The sequence below is a fragment of the Manacus vitellinus genome, unplaced genomic scaffold, assembly GCF_001715985.3.
Source record: "Manacus vitellinus isolate BGI_N305 unplaced genomic scaffold, ASM171598v3 scaffold_38_pilon, whole genome shotgun sequence".
In the NCBI taxonomy this organism is placed as follows: domain Eukaryota; kingdom Metazoa; phylum Chordata; class Aves; order Passeriformes; family Pipridae; genus Manacus; species Manacus vitellinus.
Window position 1 is genome coordinate 4,216,278 of NW_021940526.1, and position 22,374 is coordinate 4,238,651.

General features: G+C 40.7%; 1 protein-coding gene and 1 long non-coding RNA gene across 2 annotated transcripts in view; one reads left to right on the forward strand and one right to left on the reverse strand.

The window, feature by feature from the left end:
• Positions 1-17,785, forward strand: part of XPO1 (exportin 1) — a 32,360-nt gene extending 14,575 nt beyond the window's left edge. Inside the window, exons 5-25 of the mRNA XM_018077521.1 lie at positions 2,139-2,200; positions 2,278-2,322; positions 2,412-2,593; positions 3,008-3,056; positions 3,152-3,271; positions 3,389-3,517; positions 4,135-4,293; positions 5,686-5,883; positions 6,513-6,651; positions 7,634-7,815; positions 8,589-8,745; positions 8,864-9,027; positions 9,602-9,736; positions 10,621-10,804; positions 11,844-11,950; positions 12,302-12,496; positions 13,168-13,336; positions 14,000-14,134; positions 14,250-14,409; positions 14,488-14,584; positions 15,286-17,785. Of these exons, the coding sequence (XP_017933010.1) occupies positions 2,139-2,200; positions 2,278-2,322; positions 2,412-2,593; positions 3,008-3,056; positions 3,152-3,271; positions 3,389-3,517; positions 4,135-4,293; positions 5,686-5,883; positions 6,513-6,651; positions 7,634-7,815; positions 8,589-8,745; positions 8,864-9,027; positions 9,602-9,736; positions 10,621-10,804; positions 11,844-11,950; positions 12,302-12,496; positions 13,168-13,336; positions 14,000-14,134; positions 14,250-14,409; positions 14,488-14,584; positions 15,286-15,432 (2,915 nt within the window). The 3' untranslated portion in view covers positions 15,433-17,785. The remainder of the gene's footprint in view (positions 1-2,138; positions 2,201-2,277; positions 2,323-2,411; positions 2,594-3,007; positions 3,057-3,151; positions 3,272-3,388; positions 3,518-4,134; positions 4,294-5,685; positions 5,884-6,512; positions 6,652-7,633; positions 7,816-8,588; positions 8,746-8,863; positions 9,028-9,601; positions 9,737-10,620; positions 10,805-11,843; positions 11,951-12,301; positions 12,497-13,167; positions 13,337-13,999; positions 14,135-14,249; positions 14,410-14,487; positions 14,585-15,285) is intronic.
• Positions 17,786-19,205: 1,420 nt separating this feature from the next.
• Positions 19,206-22,368, reverse strand: LOC108640584. Its single transcript, XR_001921280.2, has 2 exons — positions 22,217-22,368; positions 19,206-20,403 (listed from the first exon to the last, which is right to left on the reverse strand). It is a non-coding gene; the product is annotated as an uncharacterized LOC108640584 (long non-coding RNA).
• Positions 22,369-22,374: the final 6 nt, after the last annotated feature.

Genomic DNA, 22,374 nt, shown 5'->3' on the forward strand with positions numbered 1-22,374 from the left:
TCAGCTGGTCTTTGAAGAACGTTAAGCGTGCCCTGGGTATTGTGGCTGGTGTGTTGTGTTTTATTGTTTTATTGGAAGGTCTGTTTTCCAGGAATGTCTCTGTCTCTTCCTGTTTGGCTCAGGGAAGGGTCTGAACTTGGCAGTTGTGTTGTTGCCACCTTCAAACTCCTTCAGCTGCTTGTGATGGAAGGAGACCTTCTAGGCAGTGGTTGTGTGGCTGGTGCATGTGCTGTGCCTGCCTCCCTAAAATAGCACTTCCCTTGAAGTTCCCAAAACACTTTCAGCACATCCCATGGACCTCTACCCTGGGGCAGTTTTTTTTTGGATGTGTCCTGCTGAAAAAATGGTAATGAGCCTGCGTGTTGATTTTTGTCAGAACACAAAGCTGACATATATTTGTTCTGCTGAGAATTACCTTTCCTATGGGATCATAAAGAAATGAGTTATTAAATGTGGAGCAGGAACCACTTGAGGTAAAAAAAAAAAAAAAAAGAAAATTACATTTAAGCCAAAAAGAGCATTAGAGAATTGGATAGCTGCTGCTTTTAAGGGATTAGGAATATGACTTTGCTCGTTGGAAGACCTCAGCAGCCTGCAGCATGAAAAGGAGCAAACTTTCTAGGTTGTCTTTTGAGCTGTGGGGACCATTTTTACTTTGATTTTTATTGTCTTGATGGACAAGCTGTGGAGCAGAGCAGCTGTTTGTGTCTGCTGGTCTCAAGGCCAGATCAGTGGTAACATAATATTCAAATTGTTCCTGAACAGCACAATTCCATTGATGCAGCAAGATGGAAAATAACATAAATTAGCAGTCAGAACTCTAAGAACAATATTAACTTTTTAATTCCTTTTTGAAATGCAAAGAGTTGCAACAGTAGGTTTCCCTTAGTGGTTTGGCAGACAGTTATGATAGTTTAGTTTCTGGCTCTGCAAACCTATTTCCATCCTATTTTTGGTAGCTTCCATATCTCATTTGTGAATTGCTGTAATGCTTCAGCAAAGTGTGTTGATTTTTTAGCTTTAAAACACTAGAACAGGCCTGTGATGTCAGACTAGTGCTTGGTAATAACTCTTGCCCAGGGACTGACGGTGCTACTTATTTTATTAATAACTGGAGTACTGTGAATTGATCCCAGTTGATGATGATGAATAGTTTCATTTGTAATTGGAACTACCTGCAGAACAGCTCCTGTCTGGTTCCTATCTAATGCCTCAAAGTCTAGATCTGGTTTTGCCAGATTTCATGGGAATGCAATTACTAAACTGTCTCTTTTAATCCTCTTGCTTAGGCCTGAAATCCAAAAAAAAAAAAAAAAAGACTAAATTTGCTGAAGTCTTAGGCAAGTTTTTTAAACTTAACACAGTGGATTATGCCTTCAACATAAGGCACTCTTACAGTGACAATTTTTTCTGGAATCTTCAACATGTTGCCTGCATGAGTCAGTTGACTGTCTTGCTGGAGAAATGATTGAAACCAGATTTTTGGGTTCATGGATTTGATTGGCAAAACATCCACCTATTCTGGGATGTCGCTTCCTTGTGGCAAGAAAACACTTGCCCGGTTCGAAGGGTTGAATCCCCGCTGTGCTCAGATGGGTCGTGGGGTCAGAGCTGGGTTGGAGTGTAACTGCTGGAATATTCACCAAGGTCATGACTCCAGATCCTCCTTTCCTTGGGAGTCACGTGGGTTTGGGATGAAAAGTCCCTTGGAAAGCCGTTGTTTCCATGGCTGCAGTGGTTGAGAGGTTAATGGCGAGGAGGGACCTGAGCATTTGGTGGCGAAATGAAACCTCAGGCCGTGTAGCTTCTTACCATGGTGGGTTTTTTTGGTTCTGTGGTGGAGCTGAAAACTCTAAAATCGTTTAAAAACACCTTTAGAAGAAACATAACCAAATGATCGATGTGTAAGCAAAAAAAAAAAGGCAGTAAACTAGAATTCACTAATTTTGTACATCCAGAATATCCTCTGGCAGAATTGGTAAAGGTGAATTTTTTTTCATTTAGCTCACTGACACGAACAAATATGGTCCTGACAGGTGTTTCTTTTTAAAAATGCAGAGGGTCTGAAATCAGAAATGTTTGTAAATACATCAGTGATATGTGGCATTGTTGAAAATAAATTCCTACCTCTCCTGCAGGTATTAAAAAATATGTTGTCGGCCTAATTATCAAGACCTCGTCTGACCCAACATGTGTAGAAGTAAGTGAATCCTTCTGAGGGGAGGGCGAGGGAGGGGAGTATTGGGCATAACCTGACTGATCTCTTCTCTCCTGCAGAAAGAGAAAGTGTATATTGGCAAACTGAATATGATCCTCGTTCAGGTGAGCTGGAGTTCAGAAAACTTTGAATTTTGCTGTGAAGTCCCTGCCTTTGGCACCCGTGTCTCACCTTTGGCTGCTTCGCTTTGCAGATCCTGAAACAGGAATGGCCCAAGCACTGGCCGACCTTTATAAGTGACATTGTGGGAGCCAGCAGGACTAGTGAGAGCCTCTGTCAGAACAACATGGTCATCCTCAAACTCTTGAGTGAAGAGGTGTTTGACTTTTCCAGTGGCCAGATCACTCAAGTAAAAGCTAAGCATTTGAAAGACAGGCAAGTATATACATTTAAGCTTAATTAACAGGGCAGACCTCGTGCTTGCTGCTGTTTCAGTTGCTCTCACTTTGTGTGAACACCTACAGATGTCTAATTCCATTTCAGCTGGTTTTTCTTTAAAGCAGGGATGTCTAACTGTTGTACAGGCAGGGAGAAATACCTTGTTGCAAGCAGCATCCGTTGACTGATGGTTCCTCCCCTTCTAACAGATTGTATTCCCTAAGCCAGAATTTGCAGGCACAGGCTTCAAGCTACTTCAAAACATGCATTATTACCATGAAAGTGGGTAAAATCCAGGTGGCTTGTGAATGCAAGACATAGGTCTTCAGGACCTGTTTTGTGTGCATATGTATATATTTTGATTCATGATATGGCAATGCTTTATTTTTAATTTATTTTGTTTTTTTACAGCATGTGCAATGAATTCTCTCAGATATTTCAGCTGTGTCAGTTTGTGATGGTAAGTGATATTTCTTTACTGATGTTTTTAAAAATTCTGCCCCCTCTCCTGCCTAACAGTGTCACAATGTCATAAACACTGCTGGTCCTTTACAGGAAAACTCCCAAAATGCTCCCTTAGTCCATGCAACTTTGGAAACTTTGCTACGATTTCTGAACTGGATTCCTCTGGGATATATATTTGAGACCAAGTTAATCAGCACACTAATATACAAGGTACTCCTGCAAAAAAAAAAAAAAAAAGGATTCCTTTTAACTGTTCTGCAGCTGGTATTTAATTTTTTTTTGAGTGCAACACTTCTGTGACGCTCTTTATTTTTCCTTTCTCAACAGTTCTTAAATGTTCCCATGTTTCGAAACGTCTCTTTGAAGTGCCTCACAGAGATTGCAGGGGTCAGTGTAAGCCAATATGAAGAACAATTTGTAACACTTTTTACACTGACCATGATGCAGTTAAAACAGGTAATGTTTTTTTTTAATAAATCTCTCTTTGACTGCCCCAAAAACCGGTTTCTGTAAAACCTACTGCAGTTGACAAGTTTACATCCACTACATCAGATTTCCTGATAGGACAAGTATTGTTCCTCACTGGTATTTGTGGTGTGATCAGAAGATGCTGAGTGTATTTTTGTGACTCATTTGCAGCTCTGTTGTTTTGATAACTAATTAATTTTGAGCACTTGGGCTGTCTGATGCAGAAAGTGGAGAGAGGCACAACAAAATGTGTTTCTTAAGGCTTAAACTGACCCAACACTCTGCAAGTTGCTGTTTAATTTTTGGAACATCTATCATATAAAACCATACATGAAATTTTATATAATTTGATGATTCCCCTCTGAGCAGTTCAGATTCAGGTGCACGAGTCTGTAACTTTCCTCACTGTATTTGCATCACAAGTAGATGGTTAAAGGGGTTTTTTGACAGTTTTTTCCTCTCTTTACAATGCTGGGAGGTTCTGCATGAAAAACAGAAGGTCTTTTTTTTTTTTTTTCTCAAAAGAGCAAAATATTTGCTGATACACAATAGTTCTTCTGTATAAAAAGGGAAATTCTTGATTGTGCCTCCATCCTTTTTGTTAGATGCTTCCTTTAAATACCAATATCCGACTTGCTTACTCGAATGGCAAAGATGATGAACAGAACTTCATCCAGAATCTCAGTTTGTTCCTCTGCACCTTCCTCAAGGAACATGGTCTACTTATAGAGAAAAGATTAAATCTGAGGGAAACACTAATGGAGGTGAGTTCCTTGCTTTATCCAGCTTAAAAATGTAAGCAAGTGTGTTTTCACACTCACTGCAACTTTTAAATCATCGTGCTCAACCCTAACCCTTAGTAAATTTGGTTGCAAATATCAAACTGTAGCTCATTTAGAATTGAGGGGGTATCACTTTTTTAGTTTAAAAGAACAACTGCCAGCAGTTCCCAGATAATTCTTGAATTGGCAGGTAGTAAGTGTTCAAAGTAACTGGGAATCAGGTGAGCACAGCTCAAGGCTCAGGTTGCTGCTGTATTAGAAAGACCTGTTTAAATCCCTGAAGCTGTTGCATGTCCTTTGCAATTGTGTGCAAATCAAAGTGCAATTTTTAGGTATTGGCCTCCTTCCTCAGCAGCATAACTGTGTTAAATTCTTCTTTAAACCAGGTATTTATGAAGCTTGATTCTCAACAACTGTAGTCTTGTTCAGGATGTTGTAATGTTTAACAAAGTACTTAGGCTGGCCTAAAATGGCTGCAGGTTTAACTTGATACATTCTGGTATAACAGAACCTGGTACAGGTCATTCTAACCTGTTTATTCCTGCACTTGGATGCACTAGATCTCCTGAAGTTGTTCCACAGATTCATTGGGCTGGTGAAGGAAGCTACATCAGTTATTTCAAGTGAAATTACCAAGAGGAATTGATGTGTATAAAATGAATGTATGGCTGCTTTAAATCCCTCTCTTGATGCTCGATAAGATCTTTATCTTCTAAAACATTGCAAGTTGTTCTAGTAACTAAGCTGTGAAAGTGTCTTCAGATTTTATCACCAGGGAACTGAAAAATAAGCTTAGGCAAAAAATGTTTGTCTGTGTAGCTCTGATTTCTATGGTTGGTGTCTCAGCTTGTCAGAATTGCATCGGTGGCTTTCCCCTCTCAGCCTGCTCTCGTTGTTCTGTCTGTAAAGAAGTTGAAAGAGTCCTGGCAGATGACTTCTGTGGGAAGCAAAGGAGCAGTATTGCAGGGTAAAAGGATCCAGAACAAAGCAGCAGTAAGAGTGTTGAGAATAGCAATCCCTGACACCAGCTGTTGAGCGCTTTGAGGCTCTGGCAATGCCCTGCAGAAGCTCCAGAGGCCACGGGTTTGATAATTTCCAAACAGGCTGCTTTGGTGATGGCATTTTTTAAGATGTCTTTAGGCTCCTTCAGTTCTAAGAATCTGTGCATGCTTTGAAAATAACAATAATTGACAGAACTCCTTGTTTGTGACTTGCTCTTGCCAGTCACGACTCTGACTTGTAAGTGGTGTCACTCCAGTGCTGCTGCCTCTTCTTCCAAACTCTTGACATTTTATCAGGATTGGGGATCACTGAACTTGAAGCAATGTGGATAAATAATCAGTAATGGGCTGTTTAAACCACACTCTTTTCCAGGCTCTTCATTACATGTTGTTGGTATCAGAAGTTGAAGAAACTGAAATTTTCAAGATTTGTCTTGAATACTGGAACCATTTGGCTGCTGAGCTCTACAGGGAAAGTCCGTTCTCAACGTCCGCTTCTCCGCTGCTTTCGGGGAGCCAACACTTCGATGTTCCTCCAAGGAGGCAGCTTTACCTGCCTGTTTTGTCCAAGGTAATCCAGGCTTAAGGAAAGGCACTGGAAAGATCCAGATACTGTTGGTGAAGTAAAGATTTTTGCCTCGTGCAAGGAGCGACCTGAGAAAACTCCCCTTTCTTTGGGTAGTCGGTAGTTGCTTCAACTCTAGTTCTGTAATCAGCTGCAGTTGTGAAAATACTTAAGGTGACAGCACTGTATAACAAGAGTCAGTATGGTGTTTCAGCTTTTTTAAGATACTTAAAGTAAGACTTAATTTTAAAATATATCAGTGTTAAACGGTTTCTTTTAACAGAAAGGCCGGAGTGTTACACTTGGAGTAAAAACCTCTGCATTTGGGAAAAGTGTTCTTTAAAAGACCCTTACTATGACATACACATTTTGAATCTAAAAAGTTTATCTACTTCATAGGTTGGGGTTTTTTAACTACCCAGCTTGTTCATGGAGAGAGAGAGAAGTCAGCAGGTTCCATTCTTAAAGGCTTGTTAGTTGATATTTCTCTGTAGAATCTGTGCGTGAGCTGGATATATAACCTTTTATATGGTTGAAACTGCCTGGCCAGAGTGCTCTGTAAACACCTGTGGGAACTCTGGGAATGCTGTGAGTGCTTTTGTGTGAGAGCTGGATTCCCTTTTCTCTGCCCCCAGGTCCGGTTGCTCATGGTGAGCCGCATGGCCAAGCCTGAGGAAGTCCTGGTTGTGGAGAACGATCAAGGAGAGGTAGTTCGGGAATTCATGAAGGACACAGACTCCATAAACTTGTATAAAAACATGAGAGAAACGTTGGGTAAGTGGACTGGCTGGAATTTTTGCACTGGGAGTGTTTGTGGGAAAGCTGTGGGGGATGCAAAGTGTCTGTGGATTTTTTTATTCTCACCCTTGTCCTTTTGGTGCAGGTGCAGCCAGTGTGAGGTTAATTGTTCTAATTATTCTAATTGTCCACATTTTCATATGGAATGTGAAAAACTCTAGTACTATTGTATTAAACATTTGATTTATTGTATTAAAACAATTACTGTATGTCCTGAGCCTTGGTTGTATTTCCAGATACAGGATTATTTATATGAAAATGCAGATTTGGTTCATATTGCTTATCATGTATTATCTCGTAAGATTCACTTAAAAAAAAAGGAGAGAATGTGGTGGAAGCTGTTTTCTGTGGTCCAGTAAAAATCTATTTCTGAACCTGGCCTTAAATTGCTCTTGACTTGCTGGGATTTAGGATTGTATATTGGAGACACTAATCCTATTAGGGGCTGATGCAAGTGTCTGAGTTGTGATACCTGAATCTTCCACCTGGGCCTGTTCAGGAGCATCAGCTCCATGTTATCCCTGGGTTATTGCACCAGCAGGCTTGGTAACACTGAAATAAAGAGGCAAAGAGGCTGTTTAATGTCCCCCCATAGGAAGCCAATCCCATATTCCCTATAGACCATCAGTACAGATGCCTTTGGGTAATAATTTAACTGGGCAGCTTTGCTGATTTGACTGGTATGTGAGACATTCATTGATTTGCACTTTCCACATTGTTCTGAGGGATCTCAGCAAAACATCACACGCAGGCAAACTCAATAAAATTTACTGTCCATCTTTTAAAACACAGTTTCAACAAATTTGTGTTTAAATTATTATCCAGTTTTGTCCTGAGTTCAGCAGAGGAGCATTGCAATTGCCTGATAGTTTCACTGTGTTTTTATTCAGCTGCTTACAGAGTTACGATCCAACAGCTGCTTTAAAATGTGCCCTGTTCCCACGTTGATGTCTTTCAGTTTATCTTACACACCTGGACTATGCAGACACAGAACGAATTATGACTGAAAAACTTCACAATCAAGTGAATGGGACAGAGTGGTCATGGAAAAACCTGAACACCCTGTGCTGGGCCATCGGCTCCATCAGCGGCGCGATGCACGAAGAGGATGAGAAGAGGTTCCTGGTTACAGTAATTAAGGTATCCTGGAGCAGAACCAACAGCTTGGTCACACTTCAGAGTCCATGCTCAGGAAACCAAGTGTACAGAAACACTGCTCTGTGTTCTTAGAAATGCAGGGTGATGAGAATAAATGAGTGGGAGATCTTCTGTCCTGAATTTGGGGCTGATAAATTTGTTAGCTATGAAGAATGCATAGATCCAAACAGCCTTAGTTCATGGTGAAATGTTTTTCTTTGGGGATGCAGAAGAGCTGGAAAGGGATCATTGATGAAATACAGGAGAGTGGCACAATAACCCACTATTTTAACTAGCCTAGCACCATGCTCCTTTGCTGTCTTCTGTATATCCATTAATAAAACTCAGATATTTGTAAATATGTGCATAATATTTTTACAAGAGTAATGGACCTTTAACAGGTCATCTGAATTCATACAGAAGATTTAGTTTAATATCTTCTGTTTGATGTGAAGTGTGTATTTTATTGATATCAACCACTCAGACAGTATTGAGGACTGTGAGGCTTGTGGAACTCCTCCCTGAAGGAATCTTTAGTTATGTAAAATGGAGATTCTGTAGTTTAAAATACAGTGATCTGGGTTTGTCTGAAACTGAAATGATTTCATCACCCCAATCTTAAACCACTCATTTGTTTTTTTTATTTCTTAATTTGGGTTTTGAACTTGATTATGGCAACCACTTTAATGTAGCTCCTTAGAGGATTTTATGCTTAAAGTGCTTTTAATTGAACTGGACAAACTTGAGGAGGAAACCAAGAATCTATTGTGTTGCAGGATCTCCTGGGACTGTGTGAACAAAAGCGAGGAAAGGACAATAAAGCCATTATTGCATCAAATATAATGTATATAGTAGGTCAATACCCTCGGTTTTTGAGAGCTCACTGGAAATTCTTGAAGACAGTAGTCAACAAGCTGTTTGAATTTATGCATGGTAATTATCTGGTTTTTTTCTTATTTGTTGTTATAATTATTAAAAAAAAATATATACCTATACATAGACACTTGTAGGGGAGAAAACACAAAGCAATAACTGCCTTGATCTGATTTAGAAACCCACGATGGTGTCCAGGACATGGCTTGTGATACCTTCATCAAAATAGCACAGAAATGCCGCCGGCATTTTGTCCAGGTGCAGGTGGGGGAGGTGATGCCATTTATTGATGAAATCTTGAACAACATCAACACAATCATCTGTGACCTTCAGCCACAGCAGGTATGTTTTGGTTCAGTGGTGTGGGTGATTCCTAAAGTCTGATGGAAAGGTGCTTCTTAGGGAAAGGCAGGGGTTTTTCCAGTGATGAATTATATTCCTTAGGTTTTTGTTAGGGGACAAATAGCCCAGGTTGCTTTGAGATGTTACTTGGAAATGCTTGGAAGTGGAATTAAAGTGTCATTTAGTTGGAATTTTTAAGTTCTGGAATGTTTTAACCTGAAAAGAAGACATTGAATCTTAACTCAGTGCTTCTGCTTTGGGAAAGAACAATACTATATTATAACAGTATATTTGGACAGTGGTTGTATTTTTGGAGGAGGGGGTGAGGACTAAACCAAAAGGGAAGGGGAAATGTGTCCTGGAAGGGAGAATAGTGTTCACATGTGACACACACTGAGATCTTCCAATAACATACTGAAACTTCGGGCAGAGTGGACCTGGCATCTGGAAAAAAGCACTTCCAGGAGCAATGGAAGCCAGTTTTTAAACATGTCTGGCTATGTTTAAAGTTTTTCCTCCCTCCTTTTTAACCTTTTTAACCTCCCTGCTTGCTGTGCTGCCGCTTCCCCCCCAGGTGCACACGTTTTACGAAGCAGTGGGATACATGATCGGGGCACAGACGGACCAGACTGTGCAGGAGCACCTGATAGAGAAGTACATGTTGCTGCCCAACCAGGTGTGGGACAGCATCATCCAGCAGGCAACAAAGGTGAGCTCACAAGTTCTGAATGTCTTCCATGTTCAGGTGAAAAGCTGCTAAATGGTTTATTTTTGCATATTTTCACATGAAGTGCACAGAGCTGGGGTGGACTTCCCAATATGATGGCTAAAAACAGTCACTGATGTGACAATGAAAGTGCTGTTTTGAGAGAGGAGACTTAAATGACAAAATATTTGTTTAAATCTGATTGAAAGCACAGTTTTTTGTTACTGCACAGAGTAGATTTTTTTTTCAGTAGATTTTTAAAGGCCTTTCACCTGGCTGAGTGGGTTATCTTTTTGGATAACAGGAAAGTTATAATGCTAAAAATACTGTAAAGCGTGTCTTTACTTCTTACTTTTACATTCCATGTCTTCCAGTCTTCCAAAATACTTAAAGAACAGCAGTCTTGACACTGCACAAGAGACCATCCATTTGCAGTTAATCTAATTAAGAACCTGAAACTTCAGTGAGCTTGAGTTACTTTTCTTACTCTGACTTCCCTCTTAAAAAAAGACCATTTCCACTGCATTTCCTTTGGACCACTTTGGTTTTCACCTTCTTAATCTCCTTAGGTTTTTTTCCCTTTCTGTAACTAGAGTAATGCTTTTACCACTGCAGCAAAAATACTTCTGCAGAGGAGCAGAATGAAATAATTTCAAGTTTTATCCTGACTCTGTTGTGGGTACTGGCAAGTGCCATGAAATAAAGAGCAGTGTGTGTATATATAAATATATATATATATATATGTATGTAAAGTCCATGAATGTCAATGATGTGTTCATTAAGGCAGTGTATAAGACAAATTGTTTCAACTTCAGGCCTTTATATTGAAAGCCACAGGGCAGTTGTATTCACTAACCAATATGAACTCTTAATTTTTTTTTTAACAGAATGTTGATATCCTAAAGGATCCTGAAACAGTCAAGCAGCTTGGTAGCATTCTGAAAACCAATGTGAGAGCGTGTAAAGCAGTTGGCCACCCCTTTGTGATTCAGCTTGGAAGAATTTATTTAGATATGCTGAATGTGTACAAGTGCCTAAGTGAAAATATTTCTGCAGCTATTCAGGCTAATGGTAAGAAATTCCAGGTTCTTCCTGAAGATGGGGGGTAAGCAGTGTCTGCCCTCAGGTTTCAAAGTACATCCCAATTAGGTTATTGTCACTGTCTGAATTTACTGTTTGGGAAAGTAGAAAAGAATTGGAAGTGCTTGCTTCAATCTCTTTGTTAACCAGTCGTTGTATTGAAATAAAGAACTCCCAGTTTTAGAGGGAGGAAAAAACATCTCTGAATGAGAAGGTTTAAGGAAGATTGAGAACAGTGGAGATGCTTACTTAGAATTAATAGGCATCTTGCTGAGACCAAGTAGTGTGTGTTCTTGGAGCTGACTCTGATTTTGAGTGTTAAAAGCCTCTCTGTAAATAGAATCCCAGCCATTTCCTCAGAAGCTGTTGGCAGGTTTTGTACCAGACTCTGCTGCTCCCGAGCTGCGTTGCAGAATTGAGAGTGAAGAGGCCTCAAAAGTCAGGATAAACCAGGCTTTCAGTCACAGAGGAGGAATTATCAATTACCTCACATAGCTATTTTTACCAGATAAATAAGGGCCTGTGGTGTCTCAGCAGAAGGTGCTTCTGTGGTGGTTCATTACAAGATGAAATGAGTCAGTTGTTGAGTTCTGTGTTCCGAGCGGTTCTCGGACGATGCAGACGATGATACCTGGAAATGGGAATGTTAAATGGAACTTGGAAACGGAGCAGCTGCTTTACCTTGAAGTAGATTCTCAGAATTCAGAAGAAAAGTGGCTGAAAAATCAATACATTTTCATTCAGCAGCTCTAATGGCCAGAATTTGTCCTTGTCAGACACAGTGAATTTTAGGAAGCAGTTGCTGGGGCTGTAGGCCTGGTGTTCCTTGGCCAGCAACTGCTGGGATTGCAGTCACCTCAGAGCATGTCTTTACAATTGGTGAAGATTAAAGACAAAGGAAGCCTTTAACAATCTTTGTAATTTGGATATAAAAATCAACCATTCTCAGTTCTGTTTATGTCAGCCTAATCTTCTATTTTTGGGTTTTTTTACACCTCACACAATTAACTGAAGCTTTAAAATTTTCCAGGTGAAATGGTAACAAAGCAGCCCTTGATCAGAAGTATGAGGACTGTAAAAAGGGAAACTCTGAAACTAATTTCTGGCTGGGTGAGCAGGTCCAATGATCCACAGATGGTAAGTAGATGCATTTTGTACAAATAACTCCTAAGGCAGAATTGGGAAGAGCTCTGGTTTGTGTTCTGTTGACTGAACCAGTTGGTCACAGGAGAACTTGCTTCAGGAGGTCTGTAAAATAGAGAGGAGAGGTAAGCTTAGCTATGTTTGAGATACTTCAGTTTTTAGCTGAGGGTGATCTTGGAGGGAATCAAGGAGGTTTAAGAGCCCTGTGGGAAGGTGGATACAGAGGATGGGAACGTATTTCAACTTCCCCGTTGAGTTCCAGGCAACCCTTTTCCTTAGGAACCGCGTGCTGGAGCCTTTGCTCCGTAGCTGCACTGCATAACCACGGTTTACTCTTCCAATTAGGTAGCTGAAAACTTTGTTCCTCCGTTGTTGGATGCAGTTCTCATCGACTACCAGCGGAACGTGCCCGCGGCGCGGGAGCCCGAGGTGCTCAGCACCATGGCCATCATTGTCAACAAGCTGGGGGGGCACATCACTGCTGAAATACCTCAGATCTTCGATGCTGTCTTTGAGTGCACATTAAACATGATCAACAAGGTATTTATGTTTCAGCTCAGGACAAGGCATCTCCCCTGGAATGCTTCCATCCTGGTGTCTTGTGAATCATCTCCCTGGTTTTTTGCCAGTCACGAACTTGAATTTGATGAAATTTCTGCTCAAATCATCAATAATTTTTCTGGGGCCTCTCCTGGAAGGAGGACTGTGCTACAGTCAAGCATCAGTGTAGGACTAACTGCTAGAATCCATAAATCTTTTAAGTTTATGAACACAGGCACTGATCAGTCATGTTGAGTATTTCCTCACTGATGCAGTCCTTGTGCTACAGTGTGCCAGATGTATTTGCACAACACTTGAGCACCACCACTGAATTAGTGCTACTTTGCCAGCAGGGTGTAACCAGAAATTGGACCCCTGTGGCAGTTTTGGTGCCTAACCAGGCTTGAGTCTCTCTGTGTGGTGTCTGTGGCCTGAGCAGTGACTGAGGCTGTGCCCTGACACACTGTGGCTCAGCCTTTCAGTGTTGTGTCACTGTAGAAGATGGTCTTGCCAAGCTTTGGTGGGGAAAAACTCAGAGAACTGTAACCTTTGCCTTTAAACCTGGGATGTCAGTGCTGTTCTGTGTCAAGCTACTGGCTTGCTCTGCTTAACAGAAAATCTTAAGATGGAACTTCAGGAGACCTGACTTTTCTTTCCCCTTCTCTTTCTAGGACTTTGAAGAATATCCTGAACATAGAACAAACTTCTTCTTGCTACTCCAGGCTGTAAATTCTCACTGCTTCCCAGCCTTCCTGGCCATTCCACCTGCACAGTTCAAACTTGTTCTGGACTCTATTATTTGGGCTTTCAAACATACAATGAGAAACGTTGCAGATACAGGTAAATGGCAGTGTTTGATGCAGATCAGGTGTTTCCTGGTCAAATGCTGTTTTCTTTAGTCGAACTTGGCATATCAGTCATGTGATTTGCACAAGAAGAATATTCCTCTCTCTCAGCTCCAAGGTGTCAGCCAGGTATCCGTGAATGGGCTGAGATACTTGGTTGCTGTTTCATTCCTGTAGCTGGAAGGGGGAGCAGTGTTACAGTGTCTGCTTGCACTCTTCTGAAGTGGCTGAATGAATGCCCCAGCTCAAACTGGTGCTACAAAAAAACCTGTGAAACCACTGAGTTGGTATTTTTTCACTGATTGGAAAAGATACTGTTCAGTTGTGTTTCACCTGGGAAAGTTATTTAAGTTCCCATGTAAATCCGGACATTAAAACACCTTCCCTTGCTTAATTAGCAAACCCTGGGCAGAGGGTTTCCCTCATTAAGTGCTGTGATTTGCCCTTTTTGCTAATGATATGCCAATGCAGCTGCAGGGGTGGGCCATGTCAGGGCAGCAGTGCCCTCTAGTGCCCGGCAGAGCCCTCACATGCCGTGCTGGGATTTTTGGTGCCAACCAGAATTTCTCGGCGTACCTGTGTCGTTTTGGGAAAGGCCAGATATTGGTCAGCTGGTAACTTAAGTGGTTGGTTTTTTTTTTTAACCCCTCTTTTGCAGGACTTCAGATCCTTTATACCCTGCTCCAGAACGTTGCCCAGGAGGAGACAGCTGCCCAGAGCTTCTACCAGACGTATTTCTGCGACATCCTCCAGCACATCTTCTCCGTGGTGACGGACACCTCGCACACTGCAGGTAGGAATATTCTCTGGGGGAGACAGGGGATGGAAAACCAGCCTCCTGAACATCAAATAACGGAGCACATCCTGTTGGGAATTAATCCCTGTGTGCCTGGCTCTGGTCCCTGCAGGTTTGACAATGCATGCATCAATCCTGGCCTACATGTTCAACTTGGTAGAAGAGGGAAAGATCAGTACCCCCCTAAACCCTGGGAATCCAGTGAACAACCAAATGTTTATCCAGGAGTATGTGGCCAATCTCCTCAAGTCTGCATTTCCTCACCTGCAAGAGTAAGTCTACCATGATTCATTGGTGCTTCTGAGTGGGCTCTTCCACCTTGGGATACTAATGGATGTGTTTGTTGTCAGTGCCCAGGTGAAGCTGTTCGTAACAGGACTGTTCAGTTTAAACCAGGATATTCCTGCCTTCAAGGAACACCTAAGGGATTTCCTGGTCCAAATCAAGGTATGTTGGGTGTGCTTTTTTCAAGGAATTGAAACCAGTTTTCAGCAGGATATTGTTGGAAAGAGTTTGGACAGTGTTCATTCCGTGTTTGCTCAGAGATACAAGTTTCTTTGCAGCTTTTTAAAATGCACTGAGAACTCTGTCCAATGGTTTATGGTGTTCCATGGAATCTGTTTCAGTGGGATTTAATTTTATAAATTGGGCTTAAACATCATCACTTGTATTTTAGCTGCACACACAATTCCAGTGTCTAAGACAGCTGCAGAACTTACTCAAACAGGTTATAAGTTGATTTTTAACCAGATTTTGTTTCAGTTCTGCTTGGAAATTGGACCAGTTTTGAAATTTGTTGCAGTAATGCTATGCCTTTATTTTTCTAAAGATGCTAGAATTCTAAGACTGTAGGAAAGAGTTTTGAATTAGTTTTGAGATGACAATTGTCAGGTGTTTCACAATTGTAATGATTCTCTGCTTTAATTATCATGATTCTACTCCAAATGCTGGGTAACTGCAGCATCCCTTTCTGTAACATATGGTGAGAATTTTCAATTATTTTGCATTGCTTTCTATTAATTCTGACCTTAGGAACAGAAATCCAAGCAAACAGGGGATGGGAAGATGTTTTCCTTGTCATTTTGGAAGCTCATAACTCTACCTAAAGCATTTGACAATAAACTAATGTTTTTCTGTGAATTATACAGGAATTTGCAGGTGAAGACACATCAGACTTATTCTTAGAGGAGAGAGAAACAGCCCTTCGACAGGCTCAAGAGGAGAAACATAAACTTCAGATGTCTGTACCCGGCATCCTTAATCCACATGAAATTCCTGAGGAGATGTGCGATTAAAAACAAAAATAAAACAAGTTTTGCAGTTTTCCTTCTGTACAGCTACTTTGTTGTGATAGAAGAAAACAGCACTTGGATATTTGTTGACCAAAATGATGCCAATTTGTAAATTAAAATGTCACCTAGTGGCCCTTTTTTCTTATGTGTTTTTTGTATAAGAAATTTTCTGTGAAATATCCTTCCATTGTTTAAGCTTTTGTTTGGTCATCTTTATTTAGATTTGCATGAAGTTGAAAATTAAGGCATTTTCAAAGTAATTACTTCATGCCCATTTTGTGGCTAAGGGGAAAAAAAAAATAGGCAAAACGTTTAACTTGTAAAAGACTATATTGCAAAATAATCCAATTTCCTGTAAGAGTATCGATTTTTTTTTTTTTTTTTTAAAAATTCGGTTTTTCTTTCTAGTCTGTCCTGCAGTCTAGGAGAAAAGGTGAAGAGTAAAGCAGATTGAATTCATTGTTCAGCAGAGGATTCTAGTGCTGCCTTTGTTCTGAGCAGTTAGCAGCTTTTTGGACCGAGTGGTAAGGCTGTAGGCTACGTGTATTTGCAAGTTGTATGGCAAGTTTGCAGCAAGATCATGTGCATATCATCCCATTGTAAAGCAACTTCTGAAGAGTATGGGAACACAGTACAGTTAGTTATTTTTACACAGTTCTTTTGGTTTTGTGTGTGTGCTGTCGCTTTGTCGACAACAGCTTTTTGTTTTCCTCAATGAGGAGTGTTGCTCATTTGTGAGCCTTCATTAACTCGAAGTGAAATGGTTAAAATATTTATCCTGTTAGAATAGGCTGCATCTTTTTAACAACTCATAAAATAAAAAAAAAAAAAAACCAAACAAAAAAACTGGCTTTTGAGATGACTTATACTAATTTACATTGTTTACCATGCTGTAGTGCTTAAAGAACACTACTTAAAAGCAAAATAAACTTGGTTTACATTTATTTTTCTTTCTTTGGCTTATTCTTTTATTGGATGAAAATGCTGTGATCATATTTAAGATTTGTATTTGAAGGTGTAGGAGAAGTTCCTTGAGGTCTAGATAACTTGCTTCTGGCTTGCCTCATCTCAAGGACTTTGGCTGTGCTTGAAGTGAACATGAACTAAAGTTGGGCTCCATTTGGAAGTACAGTAGCTGTTCTGACTTACCTCCATGGATAAATATTCCATACTCCGTTACTCTGAAATGCCAGGAATGAATGAGGTACTCTTGCTCTTTCTCTCTCTGGACTCTTTGCAGTTTATTTCAAAGAGGCATTGCACTGTATCTTGACTAAGCAGTTAATAATAGTCCGTGTGAATAACACGTGTAGACAAGATCTACAGTTATTTTTCTACCTAAAGTTTTGTAGTTAAATGATTTTCACAGATTTATGACGCGGTGTGAACACTGAGGTTGTGTGCAGTCGTGGCTTCCCCATCTCTGTGATGTCCTGTCTGTGTTTTCTAACAGTTGATGTCGAGCTCTCCCAAAGTTTTTCCCATCGGTTTGGTCTCCAATCTCCAGATTGTTCCTACGATGCCGAGTGTGGCCGTTCCCCGAGAGCCGTAAACCGAGGCCGGGCAGGTGTGGAGGTGTTTGCTGTCAGTTTGGGTACCATAGTTCACTTTGTGCTGTATGTTCCTTTTGCAGTAGGGGTGCATGAGTTAGCAGTGTTCCTGTAGGATTTTAGCTGTGACCGGAACGTTTCCAGTCCCAAGTTTGTGTTGGTGACCATCTCTCCGTGTGTTTTACGGTGCCGGCCCCGGGAAGGCCCTTGGACGTTGTGTGAGCTGGCACTTGACCCTTGGAAAGAAAGTTCCTCAAACCCTGGATGGCTGGCACTTAAGAGTACAGCCTGCCAAAGCTGTTAATAGTTACAAAACTCATGTCTTTCTCTCCTTAAAGCTCCTCATTAAAGCTTTTCCATGTCTTCCCGTCATGTGGAGCTTTTTGTTCCGCCCTGTGAAGGCCACATTGTCTTTAATGGGCAGTTTAAAGTGAAATATTTGAAGTACTGTTAAAGGACACGTGTGGGAAGGACATGAAAGGGCTCGTGACCAGCTGAGTTGCAGTGTTAGAGCTACAGATTATCAAAAGCTGTGCAGAGAAGTAAGAAAAGGTTATTAAGATGGAAATAAAATGGAAATAAATCCCACTCATAGCATGACATCAGATTAATCAGTGAGTCACAGAGCCGAGCACTGAACTGGTTCTGATGTGTGGTGGCATTCACAGTGCATTCCAAACACTTTGGAACAAATCCATACAGGTAATAAAGTTGGACATGTTCCTTCCTTAAAGGTTGAAGTTGGTCTGGGGCTCGTGGTTGTCATGTCCACTGAAGAATTAAATGTGACCTAACCTCTCAACAAATCCAAAATGTATTTTTATGTTGATTCAGAGAAGAGTTGTTGCATTATTTTGATACCTTATGGATTATCTAAGTTACCAACATTTTAATCTTAGGTTTTGCTTCCCTTTTAGATCTAAAAATTTAACTGTGGTCTTGTCTTCTTAAGAAAATTGGTGCCTTTCCCTGATCTCTGCAGCTGCTATAAAAATGCAGCTTATGCAGAGTTCTGGATACCATTAAAGATTTGACTTGTGTGTGTGCATATTTCCAGTGCAGTTATCCTGAAGGGGGGGGGGGGGGTGAGAAAAAATTACAATGTACATCTAAGGAAGTTCTAGTTCTAATGCACACCCTGTAAATCAAAATATATGGATAAAAAGCATGAACCATCATATAAACATCTACATAACTTGTAATTACATGTAAACCAATGTTTTGTGCATATTTCTATACAGATTTTACAAAAACCAGTTCTGTGTACTCCAGGTACATCGATAAATACGAATATTTGGGGGTGTTTTCTGTGTTTACATGAATTGATTGTCAGCTGCTGGAGACACCCCAAGTACTTGTTTCAGGCTGCCATGATGTGTTTGCTACTGTAACTGAAGCAGATTCTCTTCCAAAGCATTTTAGGTTAGTTGGTTTTGTTTTTTTTTTTTAAACTAGAATAATTTGGTGTGTGTTAATCTGATTGGTTTAAGTGAACTATTTTCCAATAAAGCTAATATTTATGCAAAAAAACACCAGCTTTAGAAACGCTCATCTCTCCAGGAAGGCTTTAGTTACTTCTGAGACTTTTTGGCACTGGAAAGGCAAGAAAACTTGAGCTCAAAGGGGGGGAAAATGAGGAAAAGATGCTGAAAATGATGCATGAAGAGGTTGCCTGAGGTAAGGAACTTGCCAGAGTGTCCCCCAGTCCCTTCAGCACCAGATAAATGATTATTGCTGATTCAAGACTCCTGGGGTGCTGTTGGGATTTGCTGGAAGGTATGTCTAAACTTACTCCCTTTCTCCCCACTTCCTGGGTTTGCCTCCAAACTGAAATGCTGGAGATGGCTCTGGAAAAACTGGTTTGGGTCAGAAAATAAGGAAAAAAAGATGCCCTTCCCTTCCGCTGCCCATCAGGAAGGCACCTCTGCGTTGAGTTCTTGAGACTGAACTTACTTTTGGACTTTCAGCTTCAGGAGATCCTTCACTGTCCAATCCTGCAGATCAGGGTCAGCAGGATTCCCTTGGGAAAAGGCCTGGCCATTGCAGTGGAGGGATTCACAGTGCACCTGAATTACCTAAAGCACACAAAATCCCAGAGTTCAGCTGTCCAAACCTGCCCCGTGTGCTGCTGTTGGTCTCTGTGTGTTTCTCACTCCCTGTTTGTGCTGTCAGTGGGATTGAGGAGGAATATTTGGGAAGTTAAGAGTATGAATAAAAACAACACACTCAGATTTTTCACTTTTATTTGTAAGTTAAAAGCCAAACAGCACTTTTTCCTAAAAGATACACTGGAATATCTCTTCCAGGTGCCCCATCAACATGTACCAAGTGGTCTGGATTTTTTTTTTGTTGTGAACACATTTTAAATCTTAAGTCTTTTTAAATATTGCCTCAGCTTTTCCTGAGTCTTGAAGTTTACAGACTTTCAACAGAAGCTGCCTGGACTCTCTGGTAAGGTGGTTCAGATGCTGGTGGCACTCTCGTGCTCAGAAATGCCTTTTCTGTACTTCCATGATGCATTTTTGGCTGAATGCAGCTGAATTCTGAGTATATTCTCTACTATTTGGGCTAAATCAAACTAATTGAATTTGGCTTCTCGGGGTCTAGTTAAATGAGAAGCCTGTTAAAAAGCTGAAAATGCTAAGAGAGCAGTGGCAGTCAAGTGGTGAAACTTTAAAAGTGGGTTAACTTACATGTGGCTTCCAATGACTTCCAGCAGCATTCCAGCCTCGAGGTCACAGATATAACTGGACTCCATCTTTATGTTAAAGAAAAACAGGATTTTTAGTTCAGTGTTGGGACATGAATTTTGGAAAGTGTATGTTCTCAAACTCTTAATCCAGTCCTGAATTTGGATTAAAGAATTTTAGTTTTGCCCATGTCTTTCCTTTCTCCAAGTCACTCCTCTAGAGCAGTGCTGGCACTTTACCAGAGCAAATATTTCCAGATCCTCGAGGAGCTTCTCAGTCAGGGGAAGGGAAGAGGCCTCCTGGGGATAAAACAGCCTTGCTGGAATGGCACAGGGAGAGAAGAAAGGTCAGGAGAAAGCAAAGCACAGGAGGGCAGGAGGCTGATGATCACTCATCAGGCAGTTACAGGTCGTGTCTCGTGCAATTTAATCTCAGGTTAAAATCTCTAGTTAGAAAGAAAAAAAACGAAATTGTGTGCAGTACAAGGAATTTTGCTTTCAATATTCCATTCTGAACAAAAGCAGGAGTGACTCAAGGTCACCCAATGCTCTTCTGTTGTGCTCCTTCAGCTTGGCATGTGACACCAGGCTCCAGAAGGCCCCTTCCTCCCTTCCTTCTGCTGACTCTGGTGCTGCTGCTGCTCTCAGATCAAAGAGCTGATTTGTCAGGAAAACCATCTTTTAAGGTGTTTCTGGCAGTTCACTTGGATTCTGTTGTTAAAGTTACTGCAGGGCCTGCATAAGGAAGAAAAAGCAGAAAGTCAGTTCAAATCAGATTATGCAGATTGTGGGAATGAGGTTTTTCTATGATAACAAATGATCTGGACACAAAAGGTAAGGCAGCACAAAATCTACTAAAATTAACATATATGCACAATATAAACCCCTCTGAGCCACCTTTTGATGGATCTCAAGCTTTGGAATTGCTCTAGAAGAGAAAGGTGGTTGCTACCTTAATTCAGGCATGAGCAGAACATGATAACTGTAATATATTGGACTGCTCTTTTTTTTTTTTTTCATTATAGAAGTTTTCATGCTATCTGGAAGAGATCACACAACCAAAAAAGGCCCTACAGGCTCTGGTATACCTGTGTAATTTTAATAACTAAACCGGTTAGTTATTAACTAAATCTCCATAATAATAATAACCATTTATATAACTAATTACTTTAATAACTAACTAGCTAGTGCTGGTTAGATTTCTCTCAGTAGAAAATACATTGTTCAGAAAAGACTATGACTATATAAGTTACAACCAATGAGAAAGATCAGTAAAAAGTTAAGGGAAGTTTTTATTTTTTTACTCAGTCTTCCTCTTGTCTCTTATTAGTACCCTTTGTTATTCTCAGAAATCTGTTTGAAAGACACTTGCATTAACATGTGAATTAAGTAACAGATAAGGAATCTGTGCCTCGTGGACACTCAATTTTCTGTATTTGTTTAAATTAGTAAAAGGCAATTTAAGCAGGGAGTATTTAGGAATAGCTATCCTTGATGATAAACCTAACCTGGAAAGTATTTCAAAGACAAGTAAGCGACAAGAAGTCTAGATGACAGATCGTTCTAGTAAGTTCCTGACTTCCACAGTAGTTGTAGCTGTTGTTTACAGTAAATCGTCTCTTTATTTTTAAACAGCAGTGGAATTCCCTTAGTTTAACAAAGTGATGCCTCAAGGACTGTTAGGAGGAGAGAGTTCTGGAGTTGGGAGTTATATACTCAACCTCCACGGTGTTACCAGCCTGGATAAACACACACATGGAATTAAACCCAGAACTGCATTTCTCCACTGCCATCTGGCTTATTTTAAATGGAAAAAAAATAGGACGGCCACTGAAGAACTCAAACCAGTTTTGTTTTGTTTGTTTTTTTTTTTTTTTGTTTTCTTTCTTTCTTTCCTTCCCCCCTCATTTGGTGATTTTACTTTAACTTTCTCCCGAACTATATGGCATCTGCATTGCGGCTATTAATAGGTTTGTTTTCTTAATCCTATGTACGAGTCAGTCAAATAGAAGGGTTGGGAGTAACACACGGACTCACCACTGGGTGGTACTACAGAAATAAAAATTAGCACTTAATACTGGTGAAGTGCCTCCTTGGGGGAGAAAAACCAGCCACGATCTGTCATGTGATCCATATTCCAATTCCATGCACCTGGGCGAGGGAGCAGGATTAAGAGATGGGAGGAAAAAAAAAAAGACGGTTGTTTTGTTTGTTTTTTTTTTTCCTTTTTTAATGAAAAACAGCTGCTCGCCTTAAGATTTGTAATCCACGGGTACAAAACCTTGTTCAAAACGCGCCCAAGAGTGAACTGGTAGTTGTAATCAGCATAAATTATATATCTTCAACTAAAGTTCTGCGTTTGTTTTTTGAGACAGACTGTATCTTTTAATGAAAAAAGGGCTATTTCCAGCAAGTCACAGACACTCTACGCGCCGTTAGACACCGGGCAGAATAAATCACTGTCCAAGAAGGGGAGGGGGGAGGGAGGAAAGCAGGGTGGAAAACTATAGGAGGTAAAAATAAATTAATTATTAGCAGAAAACGCTACCGTAGCCCTTCAAACGCTCATTTTCGCGGTCCGGTGCCCACAGGTGCCCCCGCTCCCCTCAGCCGGGCTGGGCGGGAAGCAGATATGGCGGCAGCTCTTCCGTCCCGCGTCCCGACGGCGGAAAACGCCAATAAACCATCCCGAAGACCTGGAAAACC